The following is a 26,353-nucleotide window of genomic DNA, read 5'->3' as shown; positions in this document are numbered from 1 at the left end:
GTGATATGGGTATATGAAATAAGTTGGGATGGTCAAGAAAGGCTTTACGGAAGAATTTGTTAAAGAAGGACGTGGAGTGGTAGGAGGGAGGTGGACTTCACAGGCTAGGGCAGGCAGGCAAGAGTAATAATATAGCAGTTTGTTGTCCATAGAAAAGATATGATGCAAACTGAAACCTGGAAAGCTAGTAAGATGGTTGAATCAACAAAAATAGGAAATCCTAAAGGGCAAGCCAGTTTGAGAAGGGTAGAGTGAAAACGTATGACCAGTTGGAACATTTTTGATAGCAATAATTTATTGAATACTGACTTCAGGCCAAACATTCTGCCAAGTATTGTATGTACTTGTCTCATTTAACTCTCACCACATACCAGAATCTGAGAGTGAGTGATAGGACTGGAGTTCTAATCAGGATTTTGTCTCAGCTAGGGCTCTTTTGGTCACTAGGCTTTATTATGTCTCACTACTTGTTTTCTGGAGACTAGGGAATGGCTAAATGTGTCAACTAGAGAAAATGGGCAGTGGATTTCAACCTATAGTATGTTAACATTTGCAATATTTGGGAAGCAAGTCAGTGGCTCATGCCTATACTCCTAGCCATTCAGGAGGTTGAGGCAAGAGGGTCACAAATTCAAGGCCAACTTGTGCAACTTAGTGTGATCCTGCCTCAAAATCAAAAATCAAAAGGGTAGAAAAGTAGTTCAGTGGTTCAGTGCCTCAGTACCACAAAAGCAAACAAACAAATCAACCTTGGGAAAACAGGCTTTTCTCTCCACTGTGGACATTTTAGAATGTTAGGACCAGAATGGTCCAGGAATCTTTATTCTTTCATAAGCTTTCTAGGTAATTCTAATACATTCTGTGGTCAGTGGGCTGCATGTTGAATAACACTGGTGCATAAAGACTGCTTAAGGAGTAAAGCTAGGATAATGTTGAATTTATGAAGAGATGATGGTGCTGGAAAAGAAACCTAGGTAGGACAGCGAGAATAGTATTCTGTCTCAGAAGCTGAGAGGAGGAACTTCCAGAAGGTAAACTCAAATCTGTTGGAGCAGATGGAGAGAACAAAACTGCAAATGCCATCAGATTATCACTTAAAATTGTCAATTAAGTAACCATTTTACAATTATGTAATTATCTCTTCAAGATAGTCTTGCTTAGTATTTAATTTTGCCTAATAACAATCTGCAAAGGGCCCATGATTTACTTTATGAAATGCTATAAGGTATGCCAGAAAAGTTTTATGACTTGGCTAAGGGATACACAACCAAGAACTGAGTAAGGTATCCTTGAAATTTTAGACATTAATCTAAAAATCATATGACTGTAATCTAAAAATTGAAAGCAGTTCTGGAGTTGAGCAAGTTCGTGTTTATGCACACATAAAAGTTGGTTGCATTAATGGGTCATAACCTTTACTACTTTATGACTAGGTTACTAACAGGACTGAGATAGAAAGGAATTCCAGGTTGAGTGTCCTTTTTCTGAAATCTGAAATACTTGAGAATCTGAAAATTTTCAGTCTTCGTGTTCAAAACGTTTCAGATTTCTGGGCTGAAGATGTATTCCTGGGCAGAGTGCTCGCCTGGTATGCTTAAGTTCCTGGGTTGGAGCCCCAGTACTGCAAAAACAAAACAGAACAACACATGATTTTCCAATTAGGGATACTCAACCAATAAAGCCTTTGCAAATATTGCAAAGTCTGAAAAACTGAAATCTGAAACACTTCTGGGCCCAAGTATTTCAGATAAAGGATGCTCAAACTGTATGGGTGAAGTTGAGTATATCTTTGTCCTCTAAATGACTGAGAGTTCTTATTTTGTATGACCTATACTTTATTGTGTTTGATAAGTAGAGCTAATTAATTATTCAGTTATTTGGTTAACTATTATTACAGTATATTGGTAAAAAAAATAAGTTTATTCTTACGGAGCTTACATACTGGTGGAAGAAGTGAGGTAGTAAAAGTTTGAACTGTAATTAAATATTTAAGGCAGTGGAAAGCCGTTGGAGATTTTCAGCAAGTGGCAGGTTAGGATTTGATCAAGATTTGACTACTTCTGGCTTGGGTGGTAGCTCAGTGGTAGAATATGTGCTTAGCTTGCCAAGAGGTCCTGCACTCAATCCTCACCACCAAAAGAAGAAGAAAAGAAAAATTGTCTCAAAGTATCATATAAATTTACTTTAAATGCCAAGTAAAATACATACATTTTTACCTTTTCAGATTCTTTGTAAGTCTATGAATATATTCTTGCTTAGAGATCAGCAGTATTCTTTTATTTAGTGGGGTTTTTGTTTTGGGGGAGGTTTTACGCAGGGAAGTAGTGCTGGGGATTGAACCCAGGGCCTCATGCATGCTAAGCATATACCTTAACACAAAGCTATTTTTTAGTATTCTTTACAATAATATAGATACTATTTCTTCTTAGGGTTCATAATTATTGATAGTTCTGAACTTTCAAAGCAGTTGTCTTTTTAGTATATACTCATTTTTTTTCAGTGTGCCACTTGATATTCTTTCTGCTTTCAGCAAATTGTCATGACAATTTTCACTGTACTCATATAAATTTCTGATATAATACACCCACCAAACTTTCTGTATTTTATAACTTGCCATTTCTCTGGTGGTATCAAACCAAACTTTCATGCCAAAAATTAATTGAGGGTCTTTTTGTGAAATAGTTTTCATCCTATGCAAAGCATCACTGAATTTGTTGTCTGACTCTTCTCAGGTGACTAATGGATTTACTTTTCACCCAGGAAAAAAGACTTAATGAAAAATTTTTACACATGAGCATAAGTTATTGTATCTGTCCACAAAAAGAACTATCATTATAGGCAAAATTAATTCTTTCGGATGCTATAATTATATGTTATTACACATTTTAAGGCACTTGGGAAAATTGATGTCCCATTAAATTGATTTGTATTTTAGCATGTATAAATTGATCATAGTTTTATGCAGCTCCCAAAATAAGTATCTTACAGGCTCTAGTTTGTGTATATTCTTTATGTAAGCAGAAATATGCACATTAGAATTACCTGAGGAACTTTAATGCCAGTAGCTGTGACTCTTTCTCAGAGATTCATTTAAAAAATAGACCTTGGAGTGGGATTCTGGGAAGTTCCAGGTATTGTTTTTTTCATTTGTTTTAAGTGCCTTTGGTGATTTTGCTGTACAGTCAGGATTGAGACCCATTGCTTTAGAGAAAAATCTTGTACATGCTAACAAATACAAACCCAATCAGATTGTTTAAAAGCCTAAACCAAAAACTTACAGAGTATAATTTGGGGTCTGTACAGTATATTGCTTAATCTTCCAGAATCCCTGCTACCAAAAGTGTGTCTCCAAACTAACAGCATTAGTATCATCTGGAAGTTTGTTAGAAACTTAGACTTGGAGGGCCTCATCTCAAACCTTTTGAATGGGACAAAGCCCCCAGGCCTTGTACATGAAGTTCATGTACACTGCTTTAAAGCATCTTAGTGAAACCCTGTCTCAAAAAATAAAAAGGACTAGAATATAGCTTAGTAGTAAAGCCCCCCCTGGGTCTAATCCCTAGTAATAATAATAATAATAGAAACATTTCTTTAGGTGTAGCTAAGAATTTTGTGTGATAAAAATTGATGATTAGAACCTTTCTCATGCATAGGACTCAAATTTGTGTATTAGTGACAGTTACAGTGTAGCATTAAAAATATTTTCAACAGGAAAAGTAGGAATAAAAGAGTTCTGAGGTAGTGAGATTCAGGTGATCAGAAAATTACCAGTCTTATTAACTAGGGGGAGAGTCTTATTAACCAGTCTTATTAACTTATTACTATTCTTACCTATCCTGGTTGGCTGGTTGTTGATTATTTGGTTATGCTTACATTTTTTCATCTCCTTCCTATTCTGCTTTGACATTGTGATATATAGAATACATATTCATCATCATCACCATCATCATAGTTTTGCTATACTGGGATCAAACCCAAGATCTTGCACATGTTAGACAAGTACTATGCCTCTGAACCACACCCTAGCCCTTTTAACAAGTACAGATGAGAATATCAGCATTGCTAATAGTTGCCCAATGATTTAGAAAATTTGTAGAGGTAGAGTTAGGAACATTTTATAGGCGGGGGTGGTGGGTGGGCTGTAGAGTAAGCACCACAGAGTACGCTCACACCCCCAGCCATAAACTTTCTATGGGAAGATAAATTTGAGCAGGATTGAGGAATGGTTCTTAATGGCCTTTGTTTTAATGGCCTATGATTCTAATTACATAAATAATTTATTTTCCTTACATAGCAATAAGAATCAAGAATCTCAATTCATATTAAATTATACAGTGGCAAAAGACAATACTGATTTATGTGTATTAGTATATGCAGTATGACTGTTTATACCTTATGTTGATATAGATACAGGAATATTTTTAAAGTGTAAATTTTTATGTTAAAAGAATTTAAAATATATTCACCAAGCATCCAGATCATTCTTGCATCCCACAATTCTTAAAAGTTTTAAACTGGCATATGTGCTTTGGAGGGATTTTTTCATTGAGCACAGCAGTGTCAATATCTCTAGAAAACTTTTCCCCCCTTGGTGCTGGGATTTGAACCCAGGACCTTAAGCATGTGAGGCAAGTGCTTTCCCGCTGACCTATATTCCCAGTCCTAGAAAACTTTTTGAGAGTTTATTTATGATTTATAGATTAGTCCTCAGAAATGAGAGATTTTAGTGGAAACTTAACTGCATCATCATTTGTTCCTCCTGACAAATTTCATTTGTGAAGTTTATCCTCTAGAGTGTTTTAATATTACAACCCATTCCACAAAAGGAAGAAGTTAATTTTGAACGTTCAAGATTTGTGATTAGAACTACTGTGTTTCTGTAATATATAGTTCTTTTTTTCTTTTAATGTGGTTTAAAGGTATTTTGAGCCTCCAGTGTCATCTTTTGTTCTATTTGCTGTTGCCTAAGTTTAGTAATAACTGAAGCTCTAGTAATTTTTTTTAACATATGGTATTGGATCTCTATCCTTTACTCTTTTAATAACCAAGTTTAAAGAGGGAGTATTTCCAAGTACAGTGATGGTTTAAACATCTTTTTTTCCTCCTGGGTTTCTTTTTAGGATCTACTGACAAAATCCTATAGCTGACTTTGGGATCTGGCTTTATTATTCAACAAGTAAAAGCTGAGTTCTAATTGGCAGACTTCTGGCACTGGCACTTGTCTACCTGTTTCTATAGAAACTGGGTTGGAAGTCAGAGCTGCACAAAGGGAAAGGGTAAGTTTCTTTTAATTCCATATTTATAAACCCATATCTTACTGACAGTGGCATGGTGTCAGTTTCTGCATAAAGATATACATCAGTGAACTAGATCTGAAATATGAACTACATATTTCACTTGAGTGGAAACTGATATCAAGTCATTAAATATAAAAAAGGGGTTTAAATATGGATTTATTTTTCTTGTGAATCTGACTTCACATTTCTTCAAAGAATGAACAATTTAATTCTCACTTATTTTTAATTTTGGGGGGATCATAAAATTGATTTTTATCCTCTTAGATCTTATTCTGTTCTATTTTTCTGATAAGGTAAAATTGGTATAAAATATGTACAGAGGACATTTTAAAAGTCTGCATGAATTAATACTCTTTGTAGCAGTCTGATTCTTCTTTTGATTATAAAACAAGAACTGTTCTACTGACCATTTTTTTTTAAGCCTTTCTCCTCTCTCAGCAAAGCAGGATAAGTTCTTCTGTTGGGGAACATACATTTGTTCTTCTCCAGGCAGAGACACCCATTGTTGGTAGAACCTAAGACAACTGCTAGTTGGTGAGTCTTCTCTTGCGATGGCTTTTAAGTGCCATGCTGCACAGGCTTGAAATATGTGTGGTAAGCAAATCTCTCTGGTTTACAGGTTGGTATATATAAATAACTTACTAAAAACTCTGATACTGAAAGAAAGACATTCTTAGCTCTTGCTCTTTAGAAGTTACCTTATTTCCTTGGTCCTGACATATTACTGTTTTCACTGTTAAAAGAACATTATTATTGGTTGACATAAACCAGATTTGGATAACTTGCCTTCATTTCTGTTCAGTTGTCACTTGTAAAAATTGTCCTTTACAAGTTCCTGGTCAGTTCATGCCCAGAAGGTGAGTTCTCATTATAAAATGTATCCTTCTATTGTTAGTTTATGTTATACTAACTGGGGCTCTGCTGAGGTAAAAATAGAACTGAATTTGTGATTTTGTTTTTGTTGTTGTTGTTAAAGGTAGCTAGAAAAACCTTAATATGCCACCTGCTATCAAGGATCCAGATATATCCTCTACCTTTGTAAGACTAGCCAACTTGTCCTGGTTTTAAAACTGAGAATCTCAGGTCTCAAGAAATCTTTCATTTCCATCCAAATTCAGACAGTCCCTTCAATCTTAGTTCAGTGTCTACTTCCCTAAAAAGGCCTCCCTAGGTTCTTATTGATCTACATTTTGGGTTGAAGGGAATTTCATACTATACTAATTTCTATTGGAATGTATCAGGGATTAGTTTCTTTTTTTTTTCCTGCCTTTTTTTAAAAATTTATTTTTATTATAAACAAATGGGATACATGTTGATTCTCTGTTTGTACATGGAGTAAAGGCATACCATTTGTGTAATCATACATTTACATAGGGTAATGTTGTTTGATTCATTGTGTTATTTTTTTTTTCCTACCCTCCCACTCCTCTTTTCCCTCTATACAGTCCCTCCTTCCTCCGTTCTTGCCCCCCCCCATTATGTGTCATCATCCGCTTATCAGTGAGATCATTCTTCCTTTGGTTCTTATTTGAGATTGGCTTATCTCACTTAGCATGATATTCTCCAGTTTCATCCATTTGCCTGTAAATTTTATTATTCTTTATGGCTGAGTAATATTCCATTGTATAAATATACCACAGTTTATTTATCCATTCATCAATTGAAGGGCATCTAGGTTGGTTCCACCATCTGGCTATTGTGAATTGAGCAACTATGAACATTGATGTGGCCGCATCTTTGTAGGTTTCTGCTTTTAAGTCCTTTGGGTGAGGAGTGGGGTAGCTGGGTCAAATGGTGGTTCCATTCCAAGCTTTCTGAGGAATCTCCACACTGCTTTCCAGATTGGCTGCACTAATAGTTTCTTTTTTTAAGAAGTGACATCTCATCCCATTGATCCTAGGTAATGCCTGTTTACATCTCATAGAAATAAAATACAAAGGATTTTAAACTGATTTTAAAAGATTGGTTCCAAGCACTTTAGTTATTTTTTGATTGTGTGTATATGTTAAGACTATAGGTGATAAATGTGAGATGGTTGGGTGACTATTTGTAGCAAATGAGATACATGAGGCAAATAGGTCGTCCTAATGCCTCAGGTTTAAGGGAAACTCAAGGCTTTTTATAAAGTACTGGGTTTTAATTTCATATTAACATCTTCAGAGAAACCACTGTTCAAGTTTTACAATATGTCTGTCTTCAAAACAATTTAAAATATGAATATGTGGGGGGTTTTCTTCATGGAAAAGGGTGATTTTATAGTTAAGTGTGTTTGTTTACTAAGGACCTAATTTTTGCAAACAAACATAACATCACATATATTTATATGCCTAGAGTAATGGGAAAATACCACAAAATTATCATTGTAGTCCTTGGACGTATACATGTCAATTTAAGTAAAAAAAAAATACCAGAAATTCACTAAAGAAGAAAACCCAGTTGCCATGATGTAATTAGCACCAATAATTAAATTTTGGTTCTTGGAGTTTTTGTGTGTGTGCCAGGAATTGGAACCCAACCTTCCATGTACCCTACCACTGAACTGAACTCTCAGCCTAGTAATTAGGTTTTGTTAAGGACTAGCTTTGTATCCTTAGGCAAATAACTTAGTCTTAATTTGCTTTTGTTCCTTAAGTAGAAGGTAGGAATAATAATACTTATCCAAACTTTGTCACAGCATTGACATGTTATTAATAAGGTAATAGATGGGAAAGAACTCTGAAAAGTTAAAAATGCTGTTAAGATAAAGCTTTAATATCAGAAATAATATTTTATGACCAACATATATAGATTTCTTCTTTTAAAAGGATGGTGTAGCATTTTCTTAGAGCAAAAAGAAATGATTTTTTTTGTTGTTGTTTTGTTTTGTTTTGTTGATACTGGGGATTGAACTCAGGGGTACTTTTACACTGAGCCACATGCCCAGATGTTTTAATGTTTTATTTTGAGACAGGGTCTTGCTGAGTTGCCTAGGACCTTGTGAAGTTGCTCGGGCTGGCCTAGAACTGGGATCCTCCTGCCTTAGCTCCCCTAGTCACTGGGATTATAGTGTGTGCTACTGCGCCAGCTTAACAGTTTTTAAATGTAACTTAGTAAGTACTTAAGAAGTAGTACATGGAACTTATGTGTTCACATAATCATAACTCTAAAAGATAAGTTTTAAAAATTTTAAGGCTTAGAATTTATAAACATTCCAACTATTTATTAAAGAATTATAAATGGCCTGTAATTATACATTACCTTCTTTGATCAGATTCAGTTAACTTTGAAAGACCTAAAAAAGTTAATTGCCTTATCAACTATGTGGTTGCATGGTGGCAGGTAAGATCTGTGATTTTAATATTTTTTTGGGGGGGGCACTGGTTCTTATGCACTTTGTATTCATTTCAGTCTGGAAATTAAAATTTTAGGCTTATTTGAGTTATAACAAATAAGATAGTCAATTTTAGCTAAATAAGCTTCATAATCTGTTACCCCCAAGAAGCAAGGGTCATATAGAAGGGAAAGTGTAGGTTCTTGTGTCAGACTGTTTAAGTTATGTCTTAACAGTTTACTGGCTTATTTAGTTTCTTTGAACTTCAGCTTATTAATTTGTAAAATGGGCATCACAGTTTCTGCTTCTGAAGATTAAATAAAATAATACTGTATATAAAATGCACACACCTTAGTGACTTCCAATATTCCATGAAAATAACAGTATAGAAAATGAATAGAAACATCAGAAATTGTTGCCAGGTAAAGTGGCACATGATTGTAATCCCAGTGGCTTGGAAGGAGAGACAGGAGGATTGCAAGTTCAAGGTCAGCCTCAGCAATTTAGTAAGATACTCTCAGAATAAAAAATCAGAAAGGGCTGGGAATGTAGTTCAGTGGGGACGGGGGAGAGGAGGAGCAAGTGGAAGTTAATTGTTAACACAATGAACACAGATATAGAAGTTTTTAACTTCTTATGGTCTAGGGATTCAGGCTTTCTTAATTCATACTACCCTTGTTTAGAGGGGCTATGACTGGATAGGATGAAGAACAACTTTGTTACATAAGATTTGTAAAACCTGTCTGAATGAGATTTCAGTTTGGAGTTCTTTAGTTGGTTCTACTTAAAATGTACAGTTTGTGTAGATGGAAGAAAAAAATCTAATTGCCCTACGTAGTTGCAGTTAGTTAAATCCCTTTGAAAATAATTACTGCTCAAGAGGGAAGGAGGAATTGAGGATGATTCCTAGACAATCATTAATATATTTTTTTCTTCTTTTTTGAAATATAAGGCAGAAGAAAGGAAGGTTGAGGCTACTGTGTATGAAGAGTATTTTGCTAGGTACAAGTGTATTTTCATTTAATTCTCAGTACATCTATGAATTCCATTGTGGTATTATCCTCACTTTACAGAGGAAATTGGGGGCTCAGAGAGGTTAAGTAATTTATGAGATCATATGGTCACAAGTGGCAGAACTGAGATTTTTTATTAGCTCACTATTTTTGGTGTCTGTGTGAGGGGGTAGTTTTCTTGTTTTACATTCATTAATTTACATGTAAATGTAAAATAAATTAGACATCTACATTTACATATTAAAAACTACATTTAAAATAAGACATTTTATGTAGAGGGCATTATTTATTCAGAGGGTATTCTACCTCTGAGCTACATTCCTTCTCTCTTTTTTTTAGGGTCTTGCTGTTTCCTTGGCCTCAAACTTGTGCTCCTCTTCCCTCAGTCTCCCAAATGTTAAGATTACAGGTGTGTGTCATCACACCTTGAAAGACCAACATTTGATAAATGAGATTTCATTCATGATTAATTTCGTTCCAAAACTCATGCTAGGTCTTGGAGAATACAGAGATGAATAAAATCTCATCCATCTTGTTGATCTTGTAGAATATTGGAAGAGATTGGCATGTGAGCTCATAGAGTACTCTTAAAGATTAGATGGGATTCCAGATAGTGGGGGAGGCTTTCCAGAGTAGTGAACCTTTGAGCTAGTCAAATTATAAATGGTAAGTGAGAGTGTAGCTGGTGGAGAGAGACAGGTGGCTGGAAGTGTAGCAGCAAAGCTTTCACAATGCTTGTATAGGGAGTAAAAGGAATGGAATCTTGAGCTCAAATCAGGCTTTCAATTAAGGATTTTTTCTTACAGGGAATCAGATGTTTAAAGCAGAGAGGAATTATTGGAAGGGTGTCATGATGATGATAATTTAAGGAGCATTCTGAAGCTCTTAAGGGAAATTGATATTGCAGAAAACTAGGATATTTTTCCTCCAAAAGACCTTAGTCACATGTAACTGCTTAATCTAAGTAAAATTATCAGTTAATATAATTATTTCACATATAATAAACATTTTAATTTAAGTATATATCCATTAAAACACCTATACAACTGTAATATGAAACTTGTAGTTCTGAAGAGAGATTTAGATCTTTAAGAATATTTTAGATAACTAGATGTAGTGAAAAAATATATTGTTTAGATGAGTAGGAACTCCCATACAGATCCTGAAATGAAAGATTTTGTGGGCTTTTTAAAGCAGTTTTTATTTTTTATTACACAGCATTACATATCATAGAAATTTAACAAAGTAATAAAAAGAAAAGAAAGATTACCTCTAGTTGATAGACAAAGATAAACTTGGGGTGGGGAGGGATGATACCATTCCAGTCAAGGTATTAATATTCATTCAGATTTCAAAGTTTTAGTTAACCAATGGCTATATTTTATGCTTCTTTAAGAAAAAAAGGTTTTCATCTTCATATAGTTTAGTGACCAAATTCTCAATGGCACAATTGAGTGGGTTAATTTATTATAGTACACTGATTTTATATAATACCTAAGGTGGCTGCTTCAACTGATTAATTTTAAAGTTACTGTTACTCTTTTCTTACTGCCAGTAATGTCTGTTCTTCAGAATGATAAAGCAAGATGGAGTCTTCCAAACTATTTAGTTTATCTTTTATTTTACAAACAAGGGAGCTTTTCTTCCCAAGCTTTGGTTTTCACTAACTTATTTGTTTATATTTTCTTTTGTTAAGTTCTCTCCATTGATTGTAGTTCTCTTTCTTTCTGGTCAGACTTTTTGCTTTTCCATTTCTCAGCCCATGGTACAAAGAAAAAGGAAACTGAAGAAAGGAGATAGCATGTGCCAGAGAAATAGAAAGAACCAGTGTAGGTCTGCATACGATCATATAACCAGCCTGGAAAGAAGGAATGGTTTCTATTAGTGAAGCAAATCTTTCCATTAGTAATTCTCAGCCATGAACTGCACTTCAGAGGAAGGGACCTTTTATACTTACCAATCTGTATTGTGTGTGACCCATTAGAAAGTTAATAAAGCTTCTTACGTGTCTTACTTCTAATTGATGAAGTTTAATGAGTTTCATATGAGTTAAGGACTTATTTATGCAAAAGTCATTGTGAACTCAACTCATCTCCAAGCTTAGAATGGCAGTTGGAAAAGATGAGGGGGCACATACTATTTCATTTAATGGTGAATTTTATTAGAATATCACTGTTCTTAAAGAGCAAGGAATTATAAATTGCTACTACCGCCTTTTCTTTTACTGAACAAACATTTGAGTACTTACTTTATTCCTGGCAGTGTACTGTGTTAAGGATATGGAGCCAGAACAGTCTCTGCCCTCACAGAGCTTATAGCTTACTAGGGAGATAGGTATTAATCATAAGTGCTATGAAGGGAAGGCTTGGGTGATAAGAGCATATGAGAAGGAACTGATTGATCAAAGTTCCTCCTGAAATCTAAATGTCTTTTTTTTTCTTTCTTTCTTTTTTTTCAAATGTGTGTGTGTGTACCTAGGGTTTAAACCTAGTGGCACTTTACCACCAAGCTACAGGGTCTTGCTAAATTGTCCAAGCTGGCATTGAACTTAGAATCCTCTTGCCTCAGCCTTCCTAGTAGCTGGGATTACAAGTGTGTGCCATTCCGGCTGGCTTAGGTTGAACATCTTTAATTCAAATTCAAAATCCAGAATGCTCCAGAATCTGAAATTTTTTGAACACTGATTCGATGTCACAAGTAGAAAATTCCACAACATGAAACTTTGTTTCATGTACGAAATTATATAAAACTTTGTGTAAAATTACCTTAAGGCTATATGTGTAAGATATACATGAAACAAATGAAATTTGTGTTTAGACTTGGGTCCCATCCCTAAGATACATCATTTTGAATATGCAAATATTCCAGTATCTGAAACTTGAAACATTTCTGATCCCAAGCAATCTGGATAAGGGTTACTCAACCTATATTAGCTATCATAATCATGCTTAAATTTAAGTGGTTCCTAGTTAACTTAAAATTTGAGCTTCGTTGGTATTAAAACATCAGTCTATTGCATTAGAATTACTAGCCTTTGTCTACCACTAAAAAAAGGTAAAACAAGATTGTATGTTTGGTCTGATTTTATTAGATCTCTACTTTTTATTTTTAACAGTCTGAAATGACTACATGCAAATGTACTTCCAGCTCTAAACAGTTTAATATTTCTAAGTACATATTTTTAGAAGAAATTATTGGCAGTTCAGAAGCCTCTATATTCTCTATATCCTCTATATTCAGTTTAAATCATAACTTCTACCACTATATAGCATAATGGCCAACCTCCAAGGTGTACAGAGATAATTGATCTCTCATCCACTGAGCCTTTGGTTGTTTATTAGCAGCTTTGTTTATATTCTGACTTTTACATGGAAGCACACATTCATGTTGGCATTCAAAAAACTGGATTTTTTTTATGATTATAGCAAAAGCATTGTGAATGTAAAAGAAGAAGATTATTTTACCAGCAGTAATTCAGGATGATACATATGCATGCAAGTGCTCACTCTGTACTGACTGTTACTTCATGTAGCCAACATTGTGAAGAGTAAACTGGTAGCTGATGCAGTTATTAAGTCAGAGCCCTATGTAAGCATTTCATTAGGGTCTCTGGACTGCATGCCTCAGATTCACCTGTTAATTCAGATTCATTTACTTCCCTCAAGCATTCTTCATCCTGGGTGGCACCCAGTTGATTCCTTTGCATAATAAAATCATTGCTTATTATGTAATAACAATAATTATTTTAAATAATTAATCTAAATCATTTCCTTATGTATGGTTGTTACCTTTGTTTTGAGCAAGAATGTCTAGCAGTTTCCTATGATAATTTAAAACAATTAAGGTTTGGTTGAGCTTTCTTTAACAGCTTTGCAAACCAGTATTCTTTTTTTAAATTTTTTATTTTTTATTTTTATTCTAATTAGTATACTTGGCAGTAGAATGCATTTTGACACATCATACATAAATGGAGTGTGACTTCTCATTCTTCTGTTTGTGTATAATATAGAATCACACTGGTCGTGTGGTCATAGATGTACGTAGGGTAATGACCCATTTATTCTAATGTACTTCCTACCCTCATACCTCCCTGCACTCCTCTCTCTGTAATCCAAAGAACCTCTGTTCTTCTCTACCTCCTTCCTGCAAACGAGTTTTCTTATAGTCAGCAGAAAGGGATAAGAATAATCTTTCAAATTGATGTTTAATATGGAATTCTAAATTCATTTTTTAAGTGTCAGTATTTAAAAATCATTCTACATCATTTAATGAGTTAAGCCATGCATCCGTAAAAAGTTTGACATACTAAGAAGTATTCATACTGCCAGATATTTCAGAATTTGGTTGTTGAGCTGAGTTACGAATCCTTTTTATGAGGTTTCCTACTGCAAACTTACTCTTGGCAATCTTGTTAAAACATGAACTATACCCAGAAGGTCCTTAATCTCAAAGTTCTTTAATGCTAGTTCAAATAAGTGTTTGAGAATTCTATAACTGGACAGTTTAAATTATAACTTCTACCACTGTATAGCATAAAGACCAACCTCCAAGGTGTACAGAGATAATTGATCTCTCATCCACTGAGCCATTGGCGGTTTATTAGCAGCTTTGTCCTTTAATTTTCAGTATGTGATACAAGTATTTTCTGTATGTGCCATGATACAAACAACTTTTGGAAATGTGAATTATCGGATTTAAACTTCAGGGCTTTTAAGATAAGAACTCACTGAAGGCCTGACATAGAAATTTGCAGTAAGATTTACTTGCAACATTGTGTGTTGCAAGTTTTATTAAAAAGATTATTTTATTTTTAATTATTAGTCTAAGTCATGTCCTTATGTACCTTATGTATGGTTGTAACCTTTGTTTTGAGCAGGAACATCTAACATTTTTCTATGATAATTTTGTGGTCGCTCAGGGTGCAGTGGTGTACACTGGTAATCCTAGCAACTAGGGAGGTTGAGGCAGCAGGAAGGCAAGTTCAAGGCGAGCATGGGCAACTCAGTGAGACCTTGTCTCAAAAATAAAATAAAAAGAGCTGGGGATGTAGCTCAGTAAAAAGTGCCCTTGGGCTTAATCCCCAGTACCACAAGGGAAAAAGAGAAGATTGTGGTCTCTGTTTGCATTTGGAAACTCAGTTTCTTGGCTAAATATGTTATATTTGCAAGGGAAGGATTCCTGTCCCACTTTTGAAAACCAACATAGAGAGTTATTTGGAATTTATTTTTTATGTTTTTGTAGGTATCCATGAATCTTAGGAATACCGGATCAGAGTGAAATTCTTTGAGGGCTTTGTTGTTTGTGGCAAAAAGTAATCACCAGATAAGTAAATTGGTTTACATTATTTTCTTTTGTCTCTTCAATGTATAATGTATTTCTCAGGACTTGTGGAGGACAGAGAACTTGACCGTGTCTTCCCACTTGTCCCTTCTTACCCCAACTTCCAAAAAAACAGATACATAGCATGTATTACTTCTTTAGGAACTAGTTAACTTTGTATTCTGGTGTACAATTGACTTGTATCTATTCAGGAATTAGAAATAGTGTTCCTAAGAGTGTGTTGAGAAAAAAATCACTTTTGTGAAATCACCTGCCTAATTGAGGTAAACTTCAACGTATTTTAAGGGTTTTATTTCCATAGCTTACAGTATCTTCAATCAAAGGTAAGAAATGGAGAGATGAGTTACAGTGGCTTAATCAAATTTCCAGTTAATGAAATAGAAAAATGCAGATTCTAATAATTCTCAGTTTTAGAAGTTGTAGACTTTTGTCCTCGGTGTGAAGTCTTGACAGTGTATATGGCAGATTGAATACCATACCCACAAACCCCAGAGTCACAGGATTTTGAGAGGGTAACTTTTATGTATCTCATATGGCATCTAGCAAAATGTTGTGCAAATAAATAGTAGCTTGATAACTATTGAATAAGTACAGTTGTAATCAAATAATTATTTATGGTGTTTAAGGGAGTTTTCAAATTATTGTTTGTGACTGATTTAAATAAATAGATACATATACAAAAGTATATACTAGCATAATATTTGCATTTGTTAGTTGGGAATGGGTAGTATTTGGACAGAGGGGAACTGCGTTCAGTTTATTTTATAGGCAGGTAATGTGGGACCTTGGTTTTATTTTAAACTGAAACAGAACTTTGAACATTTTGAGCTCATATGTCAAGTGCCTTGAATGTAAGATTAGGAATTTCAACTGAATGGTTTATATCTGATTTGTATATTGGAGTTTATGAATGTATACATACTTTAGTTCCCAAGGCACTAATATATTTATATGCTTTCTGCAGGTTTACTTTTGTTATAGAGGTCTCCTAGAAATATAATAAGATCTTAAAATAGTTAATCTGTTTCATTTTTACAACCTTCCAAGCCTTCCATCTTGGTGCCAGTATGTAGTCCTGGATGCTATCTGCCAGCAAAAAATAGCAGCTGGATTCGAATGAGCTGTGACATTCAGCCTACACTTAGGTCTGCTGACCCTTCTGGGTCTGGGAAACTAGAACAACCTTAAAACTGACCTGGTCTAATTCTAACCCTCTTGTTAACTGAAACTGAATTTGTTACTGAATATCAGAAATGGATAGAAGGGACTGTGGGTCGGAGTGAGTGGGTGGGGGTGGTGCCTTTTAGAGGAGCATGTATAGGAAGGGTTAGTTTTCACTTCCATCTTTTCAATCCCTGTTACTTTCAGTAAAGATGTGATAATTTAATTGCTACAGTGTTTCTTGTCATAGTCACAGTTGAGAAAGATGTATAAATAATTTTCCTGCACATATGATTTACATTTTTTAATAATAATGTGTTTTTAAAGTTGTTGGATTTTCTATGCTTTTTATTTCCTTGAATTTGTAAATATGTTATATAGAACTTTTTGTTGTTCATTTCCATACAGGAAGGAGAAAGATCTTGTTGACATAATCAATATTACCAATTTTAACTAGTGTTTCAACTGAGAATTTACTGTTTGCCAGATTTCTGATGAAAAAAATGTCTAATCTTTTATAGGAATCTCAGCTTTTGCATTTGGTAATAACAGATCTAGGTAAGTAAAAAATGAGAATCTCACACAATTCTGAAGTTTGGTTGACAACTCAGTATTTTATCATCAGTAAGTCTCTGGATAAATATAGACATGTAATTGCACATACCCCTTGAGAAATGAGTTAATCTGTAAGTCAACATTTCTGATGTTCCTTTAGTAGTTGCTATTAGAGTCAGAAATTATAAACAAATCTAATGGCTGTTGTAAAGTCTTCTTTGTTGTTTCACAGAGGGATGACTTTTAAGAGCATAAGGACTTTCCTGAACTTTCTTCCTTCAACAAGATGCTTAGTGGCACAACATTATAGTCAGTGAGAGATCCTGGTATAGAGAAGGAAATTTAACTAAATTATGTATTACCATAATCTTGTTTGAGATACTATGAACATTCCTGAATTAAAAAAATCTCTACATCAGTTATCAGTAGCTCTATTACTTCCTGTGAATTTTTTATAGAATTTATAAAATTTATGATTGCCTAAATAATCTAAAAATTGATAGAAATATTCATCATGAGCTCTTTTTATCTTCACATATAGTTCTAGGGTATAAACTTTGGGTAGTAAAAGGCTTGCAAACATTTTTTGCTAATTGACAATAAGAAATTTATGTCTCATTCTATATTGCATAGGTGTGTATATGGATGAAATAAAAGTTTCACAATAAAGAGATAACACTCTTTCCTAATCTCTGTTGTAGTCTATCCTTTTTCATTAAATAAAATAAAAAAGATCATGACACAACAAATTGATTCAAGACCCACATATGCACCTACTTACCTTTTTAGGCACGGGACCTCACAAAACTTGCCTTGTGTTCTCATATATGTTGAACTCTAAACACTATTTTAAGATGTATACAAGAACATGTATAACATTAAACATATTGTAATTATGTTATATGCCTTTGTCATTTGAATAATATATTCTGTGCCCTGGTATCTGGTACTTTTGACATAATGAGCTTTAAAAGTTCCAAGGCCACCATTGTAACAGCCAGTGAAGAAAGGTCCAAATTGAAAGAATGCATCAGCAAACTGTATTTGAACTGTTTTCTGCATCTCACTGTCCTGGGTATTAGCCATAGAGTAACTTTTCTGGGCAGCTCTAGTATGTTGACTGCTTTTACCAGTTCCTAGATAACAATTCTAGGCCTTTTTTTTTGTACTGGGGAATGAATCCAGAATGTTCTACCACTGAGCTACATCTTTGATCCTTGTTTATTTTTTATTTTGAGGTAGGGTCTCACCAAGTTGCTAAGGCTCGGCTTGAACTTTTGATTCTTGCCTTAGCCTCCTGAGTTGCTAGGGTTACAGGTGTGTGCCTCTGGGCTTGAAAATTCTGGCCTACTTTACAGGTGTAAAGTGTAGGCTGAGAGACAGCATGGGAAAGGGTGTGTTCATCAATGCAAATAAGGCAGTTGATTGTATAAAATTTTCCCTTAGAGTATACTTAAACTGAACCTCAGATAATGGCATATTTTTTTCCTCCTGTTATCCTAAGTTTACATTCTTTTTCTTCTCTCTCCCTTTTCTAATAGTAAGAGGGACAAATGTAACATCATTATAAAATTTATTTAAGAAATGATGGAGGGCAAGATCAGATAGATTCCTTCTCTGTCTCACTGTAGGACTGAAAGCAGCAAAAGTGAATTTTAGGCTAAATTCCTTTTTGTGGGTAAAATATTACTATGTCAGTAGTCAAAATTTTAGTGGTCTTGGATTAATTGCTCATTAATCTAGTTTAATTTTTATCTAGTTTCTTAAAAGGTGAGTATAAAATCACACTTCAACCCTAAAGTTAACTTAATCAGAACTCCCTGAATATATACTGTATGAACTTGTATATAATTTTTACTAGTGGCCCAGATATCCTCTCACAGAGATTTTGCCCTTTAGGCCAAGTATCTTCCTATTATTGCTACAGATAGAATATGAAGGGCCTTCCTCTCCCATCTTTTTTGAAAATACAGATCCTGGACAGCTATATGACATATCAAAGAACAAAGGTATTAGGTTTGCAGCTTTCAAAGTCTGTGGGAGCAACTCCTATTTATATAAAAGATGCTTGTGGTGATTTTTTTTCTCGAGTTTCATGAGTCTTTGAGACTCTTGACAAAACTCTGAACTGCCTCCCTAGATACACAGACATACTTCCTGGCTCAAAAATTCCCAAGAGAACATATGAAATTTCTCAGGGGACAGCTGTTGGATTAACACTCAGATTTTCCTATATGAGTGATGGAGCAGATTAGATACAGGAAAGCTAAAGATTCCATTTCTTTAACCTGATACTGTCATTACATGTTAGCATTAATTCTGGATCAGTGTTTTCTTTTATTGCTTTTTAAATTTGCTCAGAATGTGGCTCAGCTGTTACCTGCTATAGGTGGTCCAGAAAGGACAGCGATCCCAGCAAAGAAACCAGCAAGTCCCAAAAAACTGTGCACTCTAGAATTCTTACACAGATCAACCTGTGGGCATTGGAATTCAACATTAGTCATATTAAGGATAAAATTCTATAGAGACCTGGACCTGCAAAGGGGCAAGTACTGTTTATGTTATCTCAGACTATGAATAGTTTGACTTCTGAGGTAGTTTGGATGACCTTTTGCCCCCAGTATTATGAAAGCAGAGATCAAATAGGGTATAGTAACTTAGCTAGGTAGGCAGTGTCTTCAGTTTATTAGTGAAGGGACATTAGTTCTGGGTGTTTTTATTTTTATTTTTTGGTACCAGGGATGATTGAACCAGGGAACTTAAACACTGAGCCATATCCCTAGCCTGTTTTTATTTTTTGTTTTGAGATAGGGTGTTGATAAGTTGCTCAGGGCCTTGCTAAGTTGCTGAGGTTGTCTTTGAACTTGGCGATCCTCCTGCCTCAACCACCTGAGCCACTGGGATTACAAGCATATGCCAGTGCCTGGTGGTTTTGGTCTTTTTTTTTTAAAACATTTGTGTAGTTCCAAGAGTATTTTTCTTTCCGAGTCTTACTAATCTCTGTAAGGAAATGATAATTTACAATCTGAGCTGACAGTGATTCTGAATCTACCTGTACCTGAGTACCATAAGTTTATAAAGAAGTAAGAAATTACAAGGAGTCAATTTTGGCTTTAGGAAGTTGGAGTTTCAGCTCAGCCTCCTCCAGTGTCCTGTAGACTTATGCTAATACTGATATCAAGCTGGAAATCTCCTAGGGATTCTGTTCCAGCATGTTGAGGACCTGGTTTTAAGAAGAACCTGTAGGTTCCCAGCAATTCCAAGAACAAAGAAGTGTTATAATTTATAAGTATTTCACTTCCATTTGAGGTGAAAACATGAGGGCCAGGTGCAGGGGCACATGCCTATAATTCTAGCAACTTGGGAATCTGAGGCAGGAGAATTACAAGTTCTAGGCCAACTTCAGCAACTTAGACCCTGTCTGAAAATAAAAGATAAGAAAGGGCTGGGAATGTAGCTTACTGGTAAAGCACCCCTAGGTTCAATCCCCAGTACTTAAAAAAAAAAAAAAAAAAAAAATATATATATATATATTAATAAATATCAATAAATATTTATTATTTTTATTTATTTATTTATATATACATATTTATTTATATATATATATATATATATATATATATATATATATATATATATGGCCTCAAAGTACACAGGACCAAGGCAGTAATCTTACCAAGAAAAGCAACACTAATCAGAAAATCCCTTTTTCTTTTGAAGTGTTCTCAGGGAAACTTAAATTGTGCTTAGGTGTCAAAGACTATTGGAGCTGAAGGAGAGGAGTGAACACAAACCTTACCTAGGAGATGGATAAGCAGAATGGAATCCTTCTAAGCCCTTTCCTGCTTTCATTCTTTTTCTGTCCCAACTAACTAGTTCTTACCCTCCCTCAGCACAAGGTAAGAGGAATAACTAGACAGGATATAGCTAGCTTCAGGGTTTCTGAAGCCTTCTCTTTTGGGGAGATTGTTACTAGTACTTGTACTAAATGGTTTAACAATGTTAATGATGTGTCTACTCACCAGTACAGGAAGTATCAGTGCCAGATAACCGCCAGCAAAGATGGCAAAGAAGATGGTGTAGGTCATAAGTAGTGGAAATGTGGTGGCTAAAGGAGCAAGCAGGTTAGTGATACCACAGAGGATGAGGTAAGATTTGTGGTATTGGTACTTCTTGATCCAGTTTTGATCTGCAACCCATCCAGAAATAAGCTGACTGATTGTTTCAATGATACCTGGAACAACATAGAAAGTCTTAGGAAATCCTGATTTCATTTCCTAGCCCCTATGAAAAATGTGAATTATAAGGCATCTTTCCTCAATAGGACCCCATCTTGACTCCAGTATATGAGGAGTGAGGGGGGAATTCATTTGTCTTCCACAATAGGATCTTAATTTACACACATTTTAAACACTCCAGACACATATAAAAATACCAAAAAGTATTCTCCAGATTTGAGTAGGAAACCATTAAGTTAGCAGGTGTTGTTTCTGATTGTGTTTAGAAAAAACATAACACCCAACTGTGAATTCCTGGTTAGAGGACCCTGGGCTCAGGAGGCATTGCAGTTCCTTCCTCTTAAGAAGTCTCACAAATGAGGAAGTGAGATTTCTAAAAGACTAGTCGACTCTTAGGTCAGTATCCTGAGGAAGTTAAATGGTAGAAGATCGGAAAATAAATAATAAAGTCTTAAGTTTAAAACAGCATACATGTTGGAACTCTTATTGATCATGAAGCTTTAGGGATTAAGATCTCCAAAGTCATTAGGCTTAATTTGAAAATATGTAGGAAGTTTAGAAATGGGAGATTATATTTGGAATATTAGAGCTATCATATGATGAATAAAATTTAAGAACCACAGTTTTTTTCATTCAGTTTCATTGTACAGCATTCTGTACAATGAAACCCTTTATTCTGTTAGAAGCTAATATAACAAATACTGAGAGATTTTCACCCAGAATAAATGGCATGAACTCCAATTGTTTAAATTTCATTCTTTCCTGTGGTTCAAATATAAACTCTTCCATTAAAAAGGGAATTAAATAAGGGGGTACTATCACTTATTATTTTCTAGGATACATATTGGGACTGTATATTAAGACTTGTGGTTCCATTGTTTAGAGTTACACTGATCTAAATTGATTTTGCCAGACATTATAGTAGAAAAAAGATTTTTTAGCCAGGTATTTTCTCTTGTGCACACAACATTACTTGACTGAAGCAGAGTATCTGCAGTTATAAGTCTTGGTAAATTTTCAAAGAAGTTAGTAAGAAGAATTATTGTGAATTTCCAGATAATTAGAGCAAACTAGTTCTTTCTCATCTCTCTTCATTTTTTAAGATCCCTATTTTGTTAATTGACAGAACCTATAACTTCTGAATCAAGCATTCAGTCTGTCTCCAAACATTTTTACAAATGCTCAACTAAAATGATTGTTTTTATTTTTAACTTGCCTTCTTATTTAAGTACTTATTTTCCCTGGGTCTTGAACACACTGGGCAAGTACTCTATCACTGAGCCACATCCCCAGCCCTTACATTCTAATGGAATGTAAGCTAATCCACTAGTGACTGTCCTCCATATTTATCTGTCTTACTGTTATTTCAAGGGGAAATATACTTAGCTACAACTTTTGCCCCTAGGAGACAGGGGGTTGAACACAGGAACTTGTGCGTGCTAGGCAAGTGCTCCACTACTGAGCCATACCTCCAGCCCTACCTGCAAATATTAACAAGATAATGAATGCTAACTATGGGCCAGGCATCATGCTAACCTCTATGTACATTACATTTTTAATCCTGTCAACCTTAAAAGCGCAGGTATCATCATGTCTGTACTACACATGAAGAAATAATTGAGGCACTGAGAAGGCAAGTAACTTGCCCAAGGTCAAATACTTAGAAAATGCTAAGCACAAACCTGGATTTGGAAAGTCAAACTCCAGGACCAGTCCTTTCAATTACTGTATTATCTGGGTTTTTCTGCTTCTAGGAGTAACTGTTGCTACTGAGCACCTGTTCTTTTATGTTTTTATTTTTGGTACGAGGGACTGAACCCAAGGATACTTTACCACTGAGCTACATCCCCAGATGATCTTATTTTATATTTTGAGACTGGGTCTTGCTAAGTTTCTGAGGCTCGTCTTGAACTTGTGAACCTCCTGCCTTAGCCTCTGGAATTTCAGATATGTGCCACCATGCCCAGCAAGCACCAACTATTTAAAATTGGATATTTATCCAATAAATAGTGAATGTCTCTTATGTCAGACATATAAGAACAAGTAAGACTTCGGTTAGGGTCCACTAGTGAGAGGAGTCTAAGAACAAAGTACAGTGATAAATATGTGCAGGGGAAAGCCCTGATACTCCGCCTAGCTTAAAAAATTAGATTTTGGGAGAGCCCTCCCACAGCTCATCCTTTTTCTTGAGCTTTTTAGTACAATTTTATTAAAACTAAGTTCATTTTTTTTCTAGATAGCAAGTTGAAATAGGCTTTCTTACCAGCTACAGAAACAAGGTAGGAGGCATCCATGATGTCAATCCCTAGTGTTTTGGCTCTGGCTACCAGATGAAAGGTAGGGATGAAATATGCTAACTGACTGAGGAGAAAAGACCAGGTAAATATATAGAAGAAAGGATTGCTGAAGACAGAAATATCAAATAGTTGTTTGCAATTCCATGAAATAGCCTTTTTCTTATGACTTTCTTCATTATTGGTTAATAACAGTTGGTTCCTGTTAGGCCCATTATTGAACTCTTCACTTCGATTTTGTGAAACTATTAAAATTTTATCAGGTTGTCCAGCTTTCTGCATAGTACTATTCTTGATGGAAAACTCTTCCTCATTGAAGCATGATGTTTCTGTCCCACACAGTATCTCTGGACCACTTTCAGACAAACTGCTACCTGTATTTTTAATATCAGAATTGTTCTCTCTTTTGACATGAATAGGTCTTAAGAGCATACTTGAAGGCACCAAATTCAATGCGATTGCTCCAAATAATATAAGGGCACCTAAATAGAAGAGAGAAATTGAGATGTTAAAAACAACCTCTCAGTTCACAATACTTTTGTTCATAGGCTCAGAAGAAGCCCCACTAATAATTTTTGAAAACATACTCTGCCTCCCCAATTTAACTGAAAATGTTTAAGTCTGTTGACTTAGTTATCTGCCATATACACTGCTGTATCTTTGTAACAGTGGAGTCCTTTGGAGGTAGAAAACCAGCAAGTGCACCAATAGGAGAGGAGGAGCTCTTTCCTAAATGAAAAAAGAATAAAATAGAGTTTGGGGGAAAGAAAAGTGGTATTTCTAATGTTACCATGTTATAATATGCCTTAAATAGGTGTTTTAAATATCCTAGACTGAGTATATAGATCTAAGTACAGAAAACACAGAATTAGATGACAGGAAGCATTTAGAAACAGTATTAGAAAAGGTGACAGCCTTTTGTCCTTACATTTAAAAACATTTCTTTGAAAGAGAATAGATAACTGGTCTTACTTTTAAAGCAGTACACTTGATTTTAGCATTTTCTAACCAAAGCTGTGACTTTATGTATGGTTCATCTAGAGTAAGGACAGGCCTTAAGCTCTTCTATCTGATCTTATGGATTTGTCAGCAAATCCATGAAGAAAGGAAAGATTGAACTGACCTACTATGTAGATAAAATATACACACATATTAACTAGCCAGGCAACAGTAGCCTGTAATTCCATCTGCCTGGGAGGCTGAATCAGGAGGATCACAAGTATGAGGCTAGTTTTGGAAACTGAGAGCTTGTCCCACAATATAAAAGTAATGAAGACTGGAATGTAGCTCAGTGGTTGAGTGCTCCTGGCTTTAGTTTTTACTACCACAAAATAAATAGGTAAGACTAACTACTAAAGAACATTATGTTCTATTTACAAAATGTTTTTTTTTTTGTTTGCTCTATTTTAATCGGGTAGAAGAGGGATTTTTTAAATGCAGATTTTTCTTCCTTGTCCTCCCCCATCCCACCAGCACTGGGGTTTGAACCCAGAGATGCTCTATCACTGAGCTACATCCCCAGCCTTTTTATTTTCAGATCATGTCTTGCTAAATTGTCCAGTCTGGCCTTGAACTAGAGATCCTCCTGCCTCACTCATCCTGAGTTGCTGGAATTACATGTGTGCTCCTTTGCCCAGTCAGAATTTTTTTTTCTTTTTAAGGGGAAAATATGAAAAGCAAATGTTTTAGGAAAGGGGGAAAGGAGGAAGCTTTGTTTCTCTGGGATGTCACTGCCATTGCAGGTTGTTTCTAGCTGCACAGTGTCCTCCATCGTCTCAGAGATTGAACTCTGAATTGCTTATGTGAGCTGACAAAGCTGGCAAGTTGTCCAAGATCTCATCTTTTATTTCATTTTATTTTTCTTTTTGGTACTGGGGATTGAAGCCAAGGGCACTTTACCACTGAAGTATATACCCAGTCCTATTAATTTTTATTTTGAGAAGGGATTCTCTAAGTTGCTGAGGCCAGCCTCAAATTTATAATCCTCCTGGCTGAGTCTTGAGTCACTAAAATTCCAGGTATACACCACCACACCCAGCTTTAAGATCTCTTCTGTTGCTTATTCTCTAAGGAAGAGGAGCATCTTCACTGTAGATATGCTCGTTTCTTCTCTGGCAATATGTTTCAAGCTTTTAGGGATTTGTTTTGTTTTGGGGGTTATTTTGGTTTGGTTTGGTACTGGGGATTGAATCCAGGGATGCTTAACCACTGAGCCACATCCCCAGTCCTTTTTTTGTATTTTATTCAGAGACAGGGCCTCACTAAGTTGCTGAGGCTGGCCTTGAACTTGTGGTCCTCCTGCCTCAGCCTCCTGCTGCTGGGATCACAGGTGTGTGCCACTGCACCTGGCTTAGGTTTTTTTGCAGTGCTGGGATTGAATCCAGGGCCTTCCACGTACTATGGCAACATCATCAAATGGATAAAACTGAACATTAAACCTTGCAGAGCTGTTTAGAAACCTAGACTGACTCACCTGTCCAGTCATAAAGATCGATCAGGAATTTTGTAAAAGGTGCCAATAGAAATGTCAGTCCCATTCCGGAACGGGCAATAGCTGTAGAAAGAGCCAATCGTTTTTTGAAGTATTTGGTAATTACCACAGCAGCTACTTGGTACAAGAAAGCAGAACCCAAACCTAAAAGAAGAACAGTAATTTGGAATTACTTTTACATTAAGTGATTAAGTGCAGTGAAATGTTCTGGATCTCATAATGAAACTAGGTGTTCAGACCCATAGGTAGTAGAAGGGAGTGTTCCTGATCCATCTCTAATAGTCTTCTGTTTACAGTTTACTCACCAGGTAAAAGTCCCATAGTCACACAAAGAAAGGGAAAGCTTGTGGCCCAACTACTGATGAGATAGCCACCAGTAATAAGGAAAGTTCCCAGAATGGAGGTAGTTTTCTCTCCAAGTATTTCACAAATGATTGCAGCCAGGGGACCTTAGGAGAAGAAAAAGGCAAATGCTAGGTAAACATGCTGTGGCATCCCTTATCCTCCGATGTGTGATTTAAATGAAAGAAAAACAAGAGGACTCTACTTTGGAGTATTGTGTATGCTTTAAAATGTTTGTAATGGGTCTCTTAATATTACTAGCCCACATTCCTTTCTTTTTTTTTTTAAAGGATCATAAGATGGTTTGTTGGG

At 35.4% G+C, this 26,353-nt stretch overlaps 1 protein-coding gene across 4 annotated transcripts in view; it reads right to left on the bottom strand.

Annotated features, from left to right (window-relative positions):
• Nucleotides 1-320: 320 nt before the first annotated feature.
• The window catches only part of Slc16a4 (solute carrier family 16 member 4), a 33,795-nt gene continuing 7,762 nt past the window's right edge, over nt 321-26,353 (bottom strand). For 2 of the 4 annotated variants that reach the window (XM_047546250.1, XM_047546259.1), the window contains exons 4-9: nt 26,005-26,148; nt 25,682-25,843; nt 23,178-23,690; nt 20,699-20,910; nt 19,057-19,150; nt 10,807-11,478 (exon numbers count right to left, since the gene is read on the bottom strand). In XM_047546250.1, coding sequence (XP_047402206.1) covers nt 11,312-11,478; nt 19,057-19,150; nt 20,699-20,910; nt 23,178-23,690; nt 25,682-25,843; nt 26,005-26,148 — 1,292 coding nt within the window. In that variant the 3' untranslated portion in view covers nt 10,807-11,311. Of the gene's footprint in view, nt 1,622-10,806; nt 11,479-16,725; nt 17,000-19,056; nt 19,151-20,698; nt 20,911-23,177; nt 23,691-25,681; nt 25,844-26,004; nt 26,149-26,353 lie in introns of those variants that run through there. The other 2 variants (XM_047546273.1, XM_047546265.1) reach the window with 2 other exon arrangements.

This window comes from Sciurus carolinensis, chromosome 1 (assembly GCF_902686445.1).
Source record: "Sciurus carolinensis chromosome 1, mSciCar1.2, whole genome shotgun sequence".
NCBI classification, from domain to species: Eukaryota; Metazoa; Chordata; class Mammalia; order Rodentia; family Sciuridae; genus Sciurus; species Sciurus carolinensis.
Note: the sequence above shows the minus strand (reverse complement) of the source record. Positions and strands in the feature narration are given on the sequence as shown.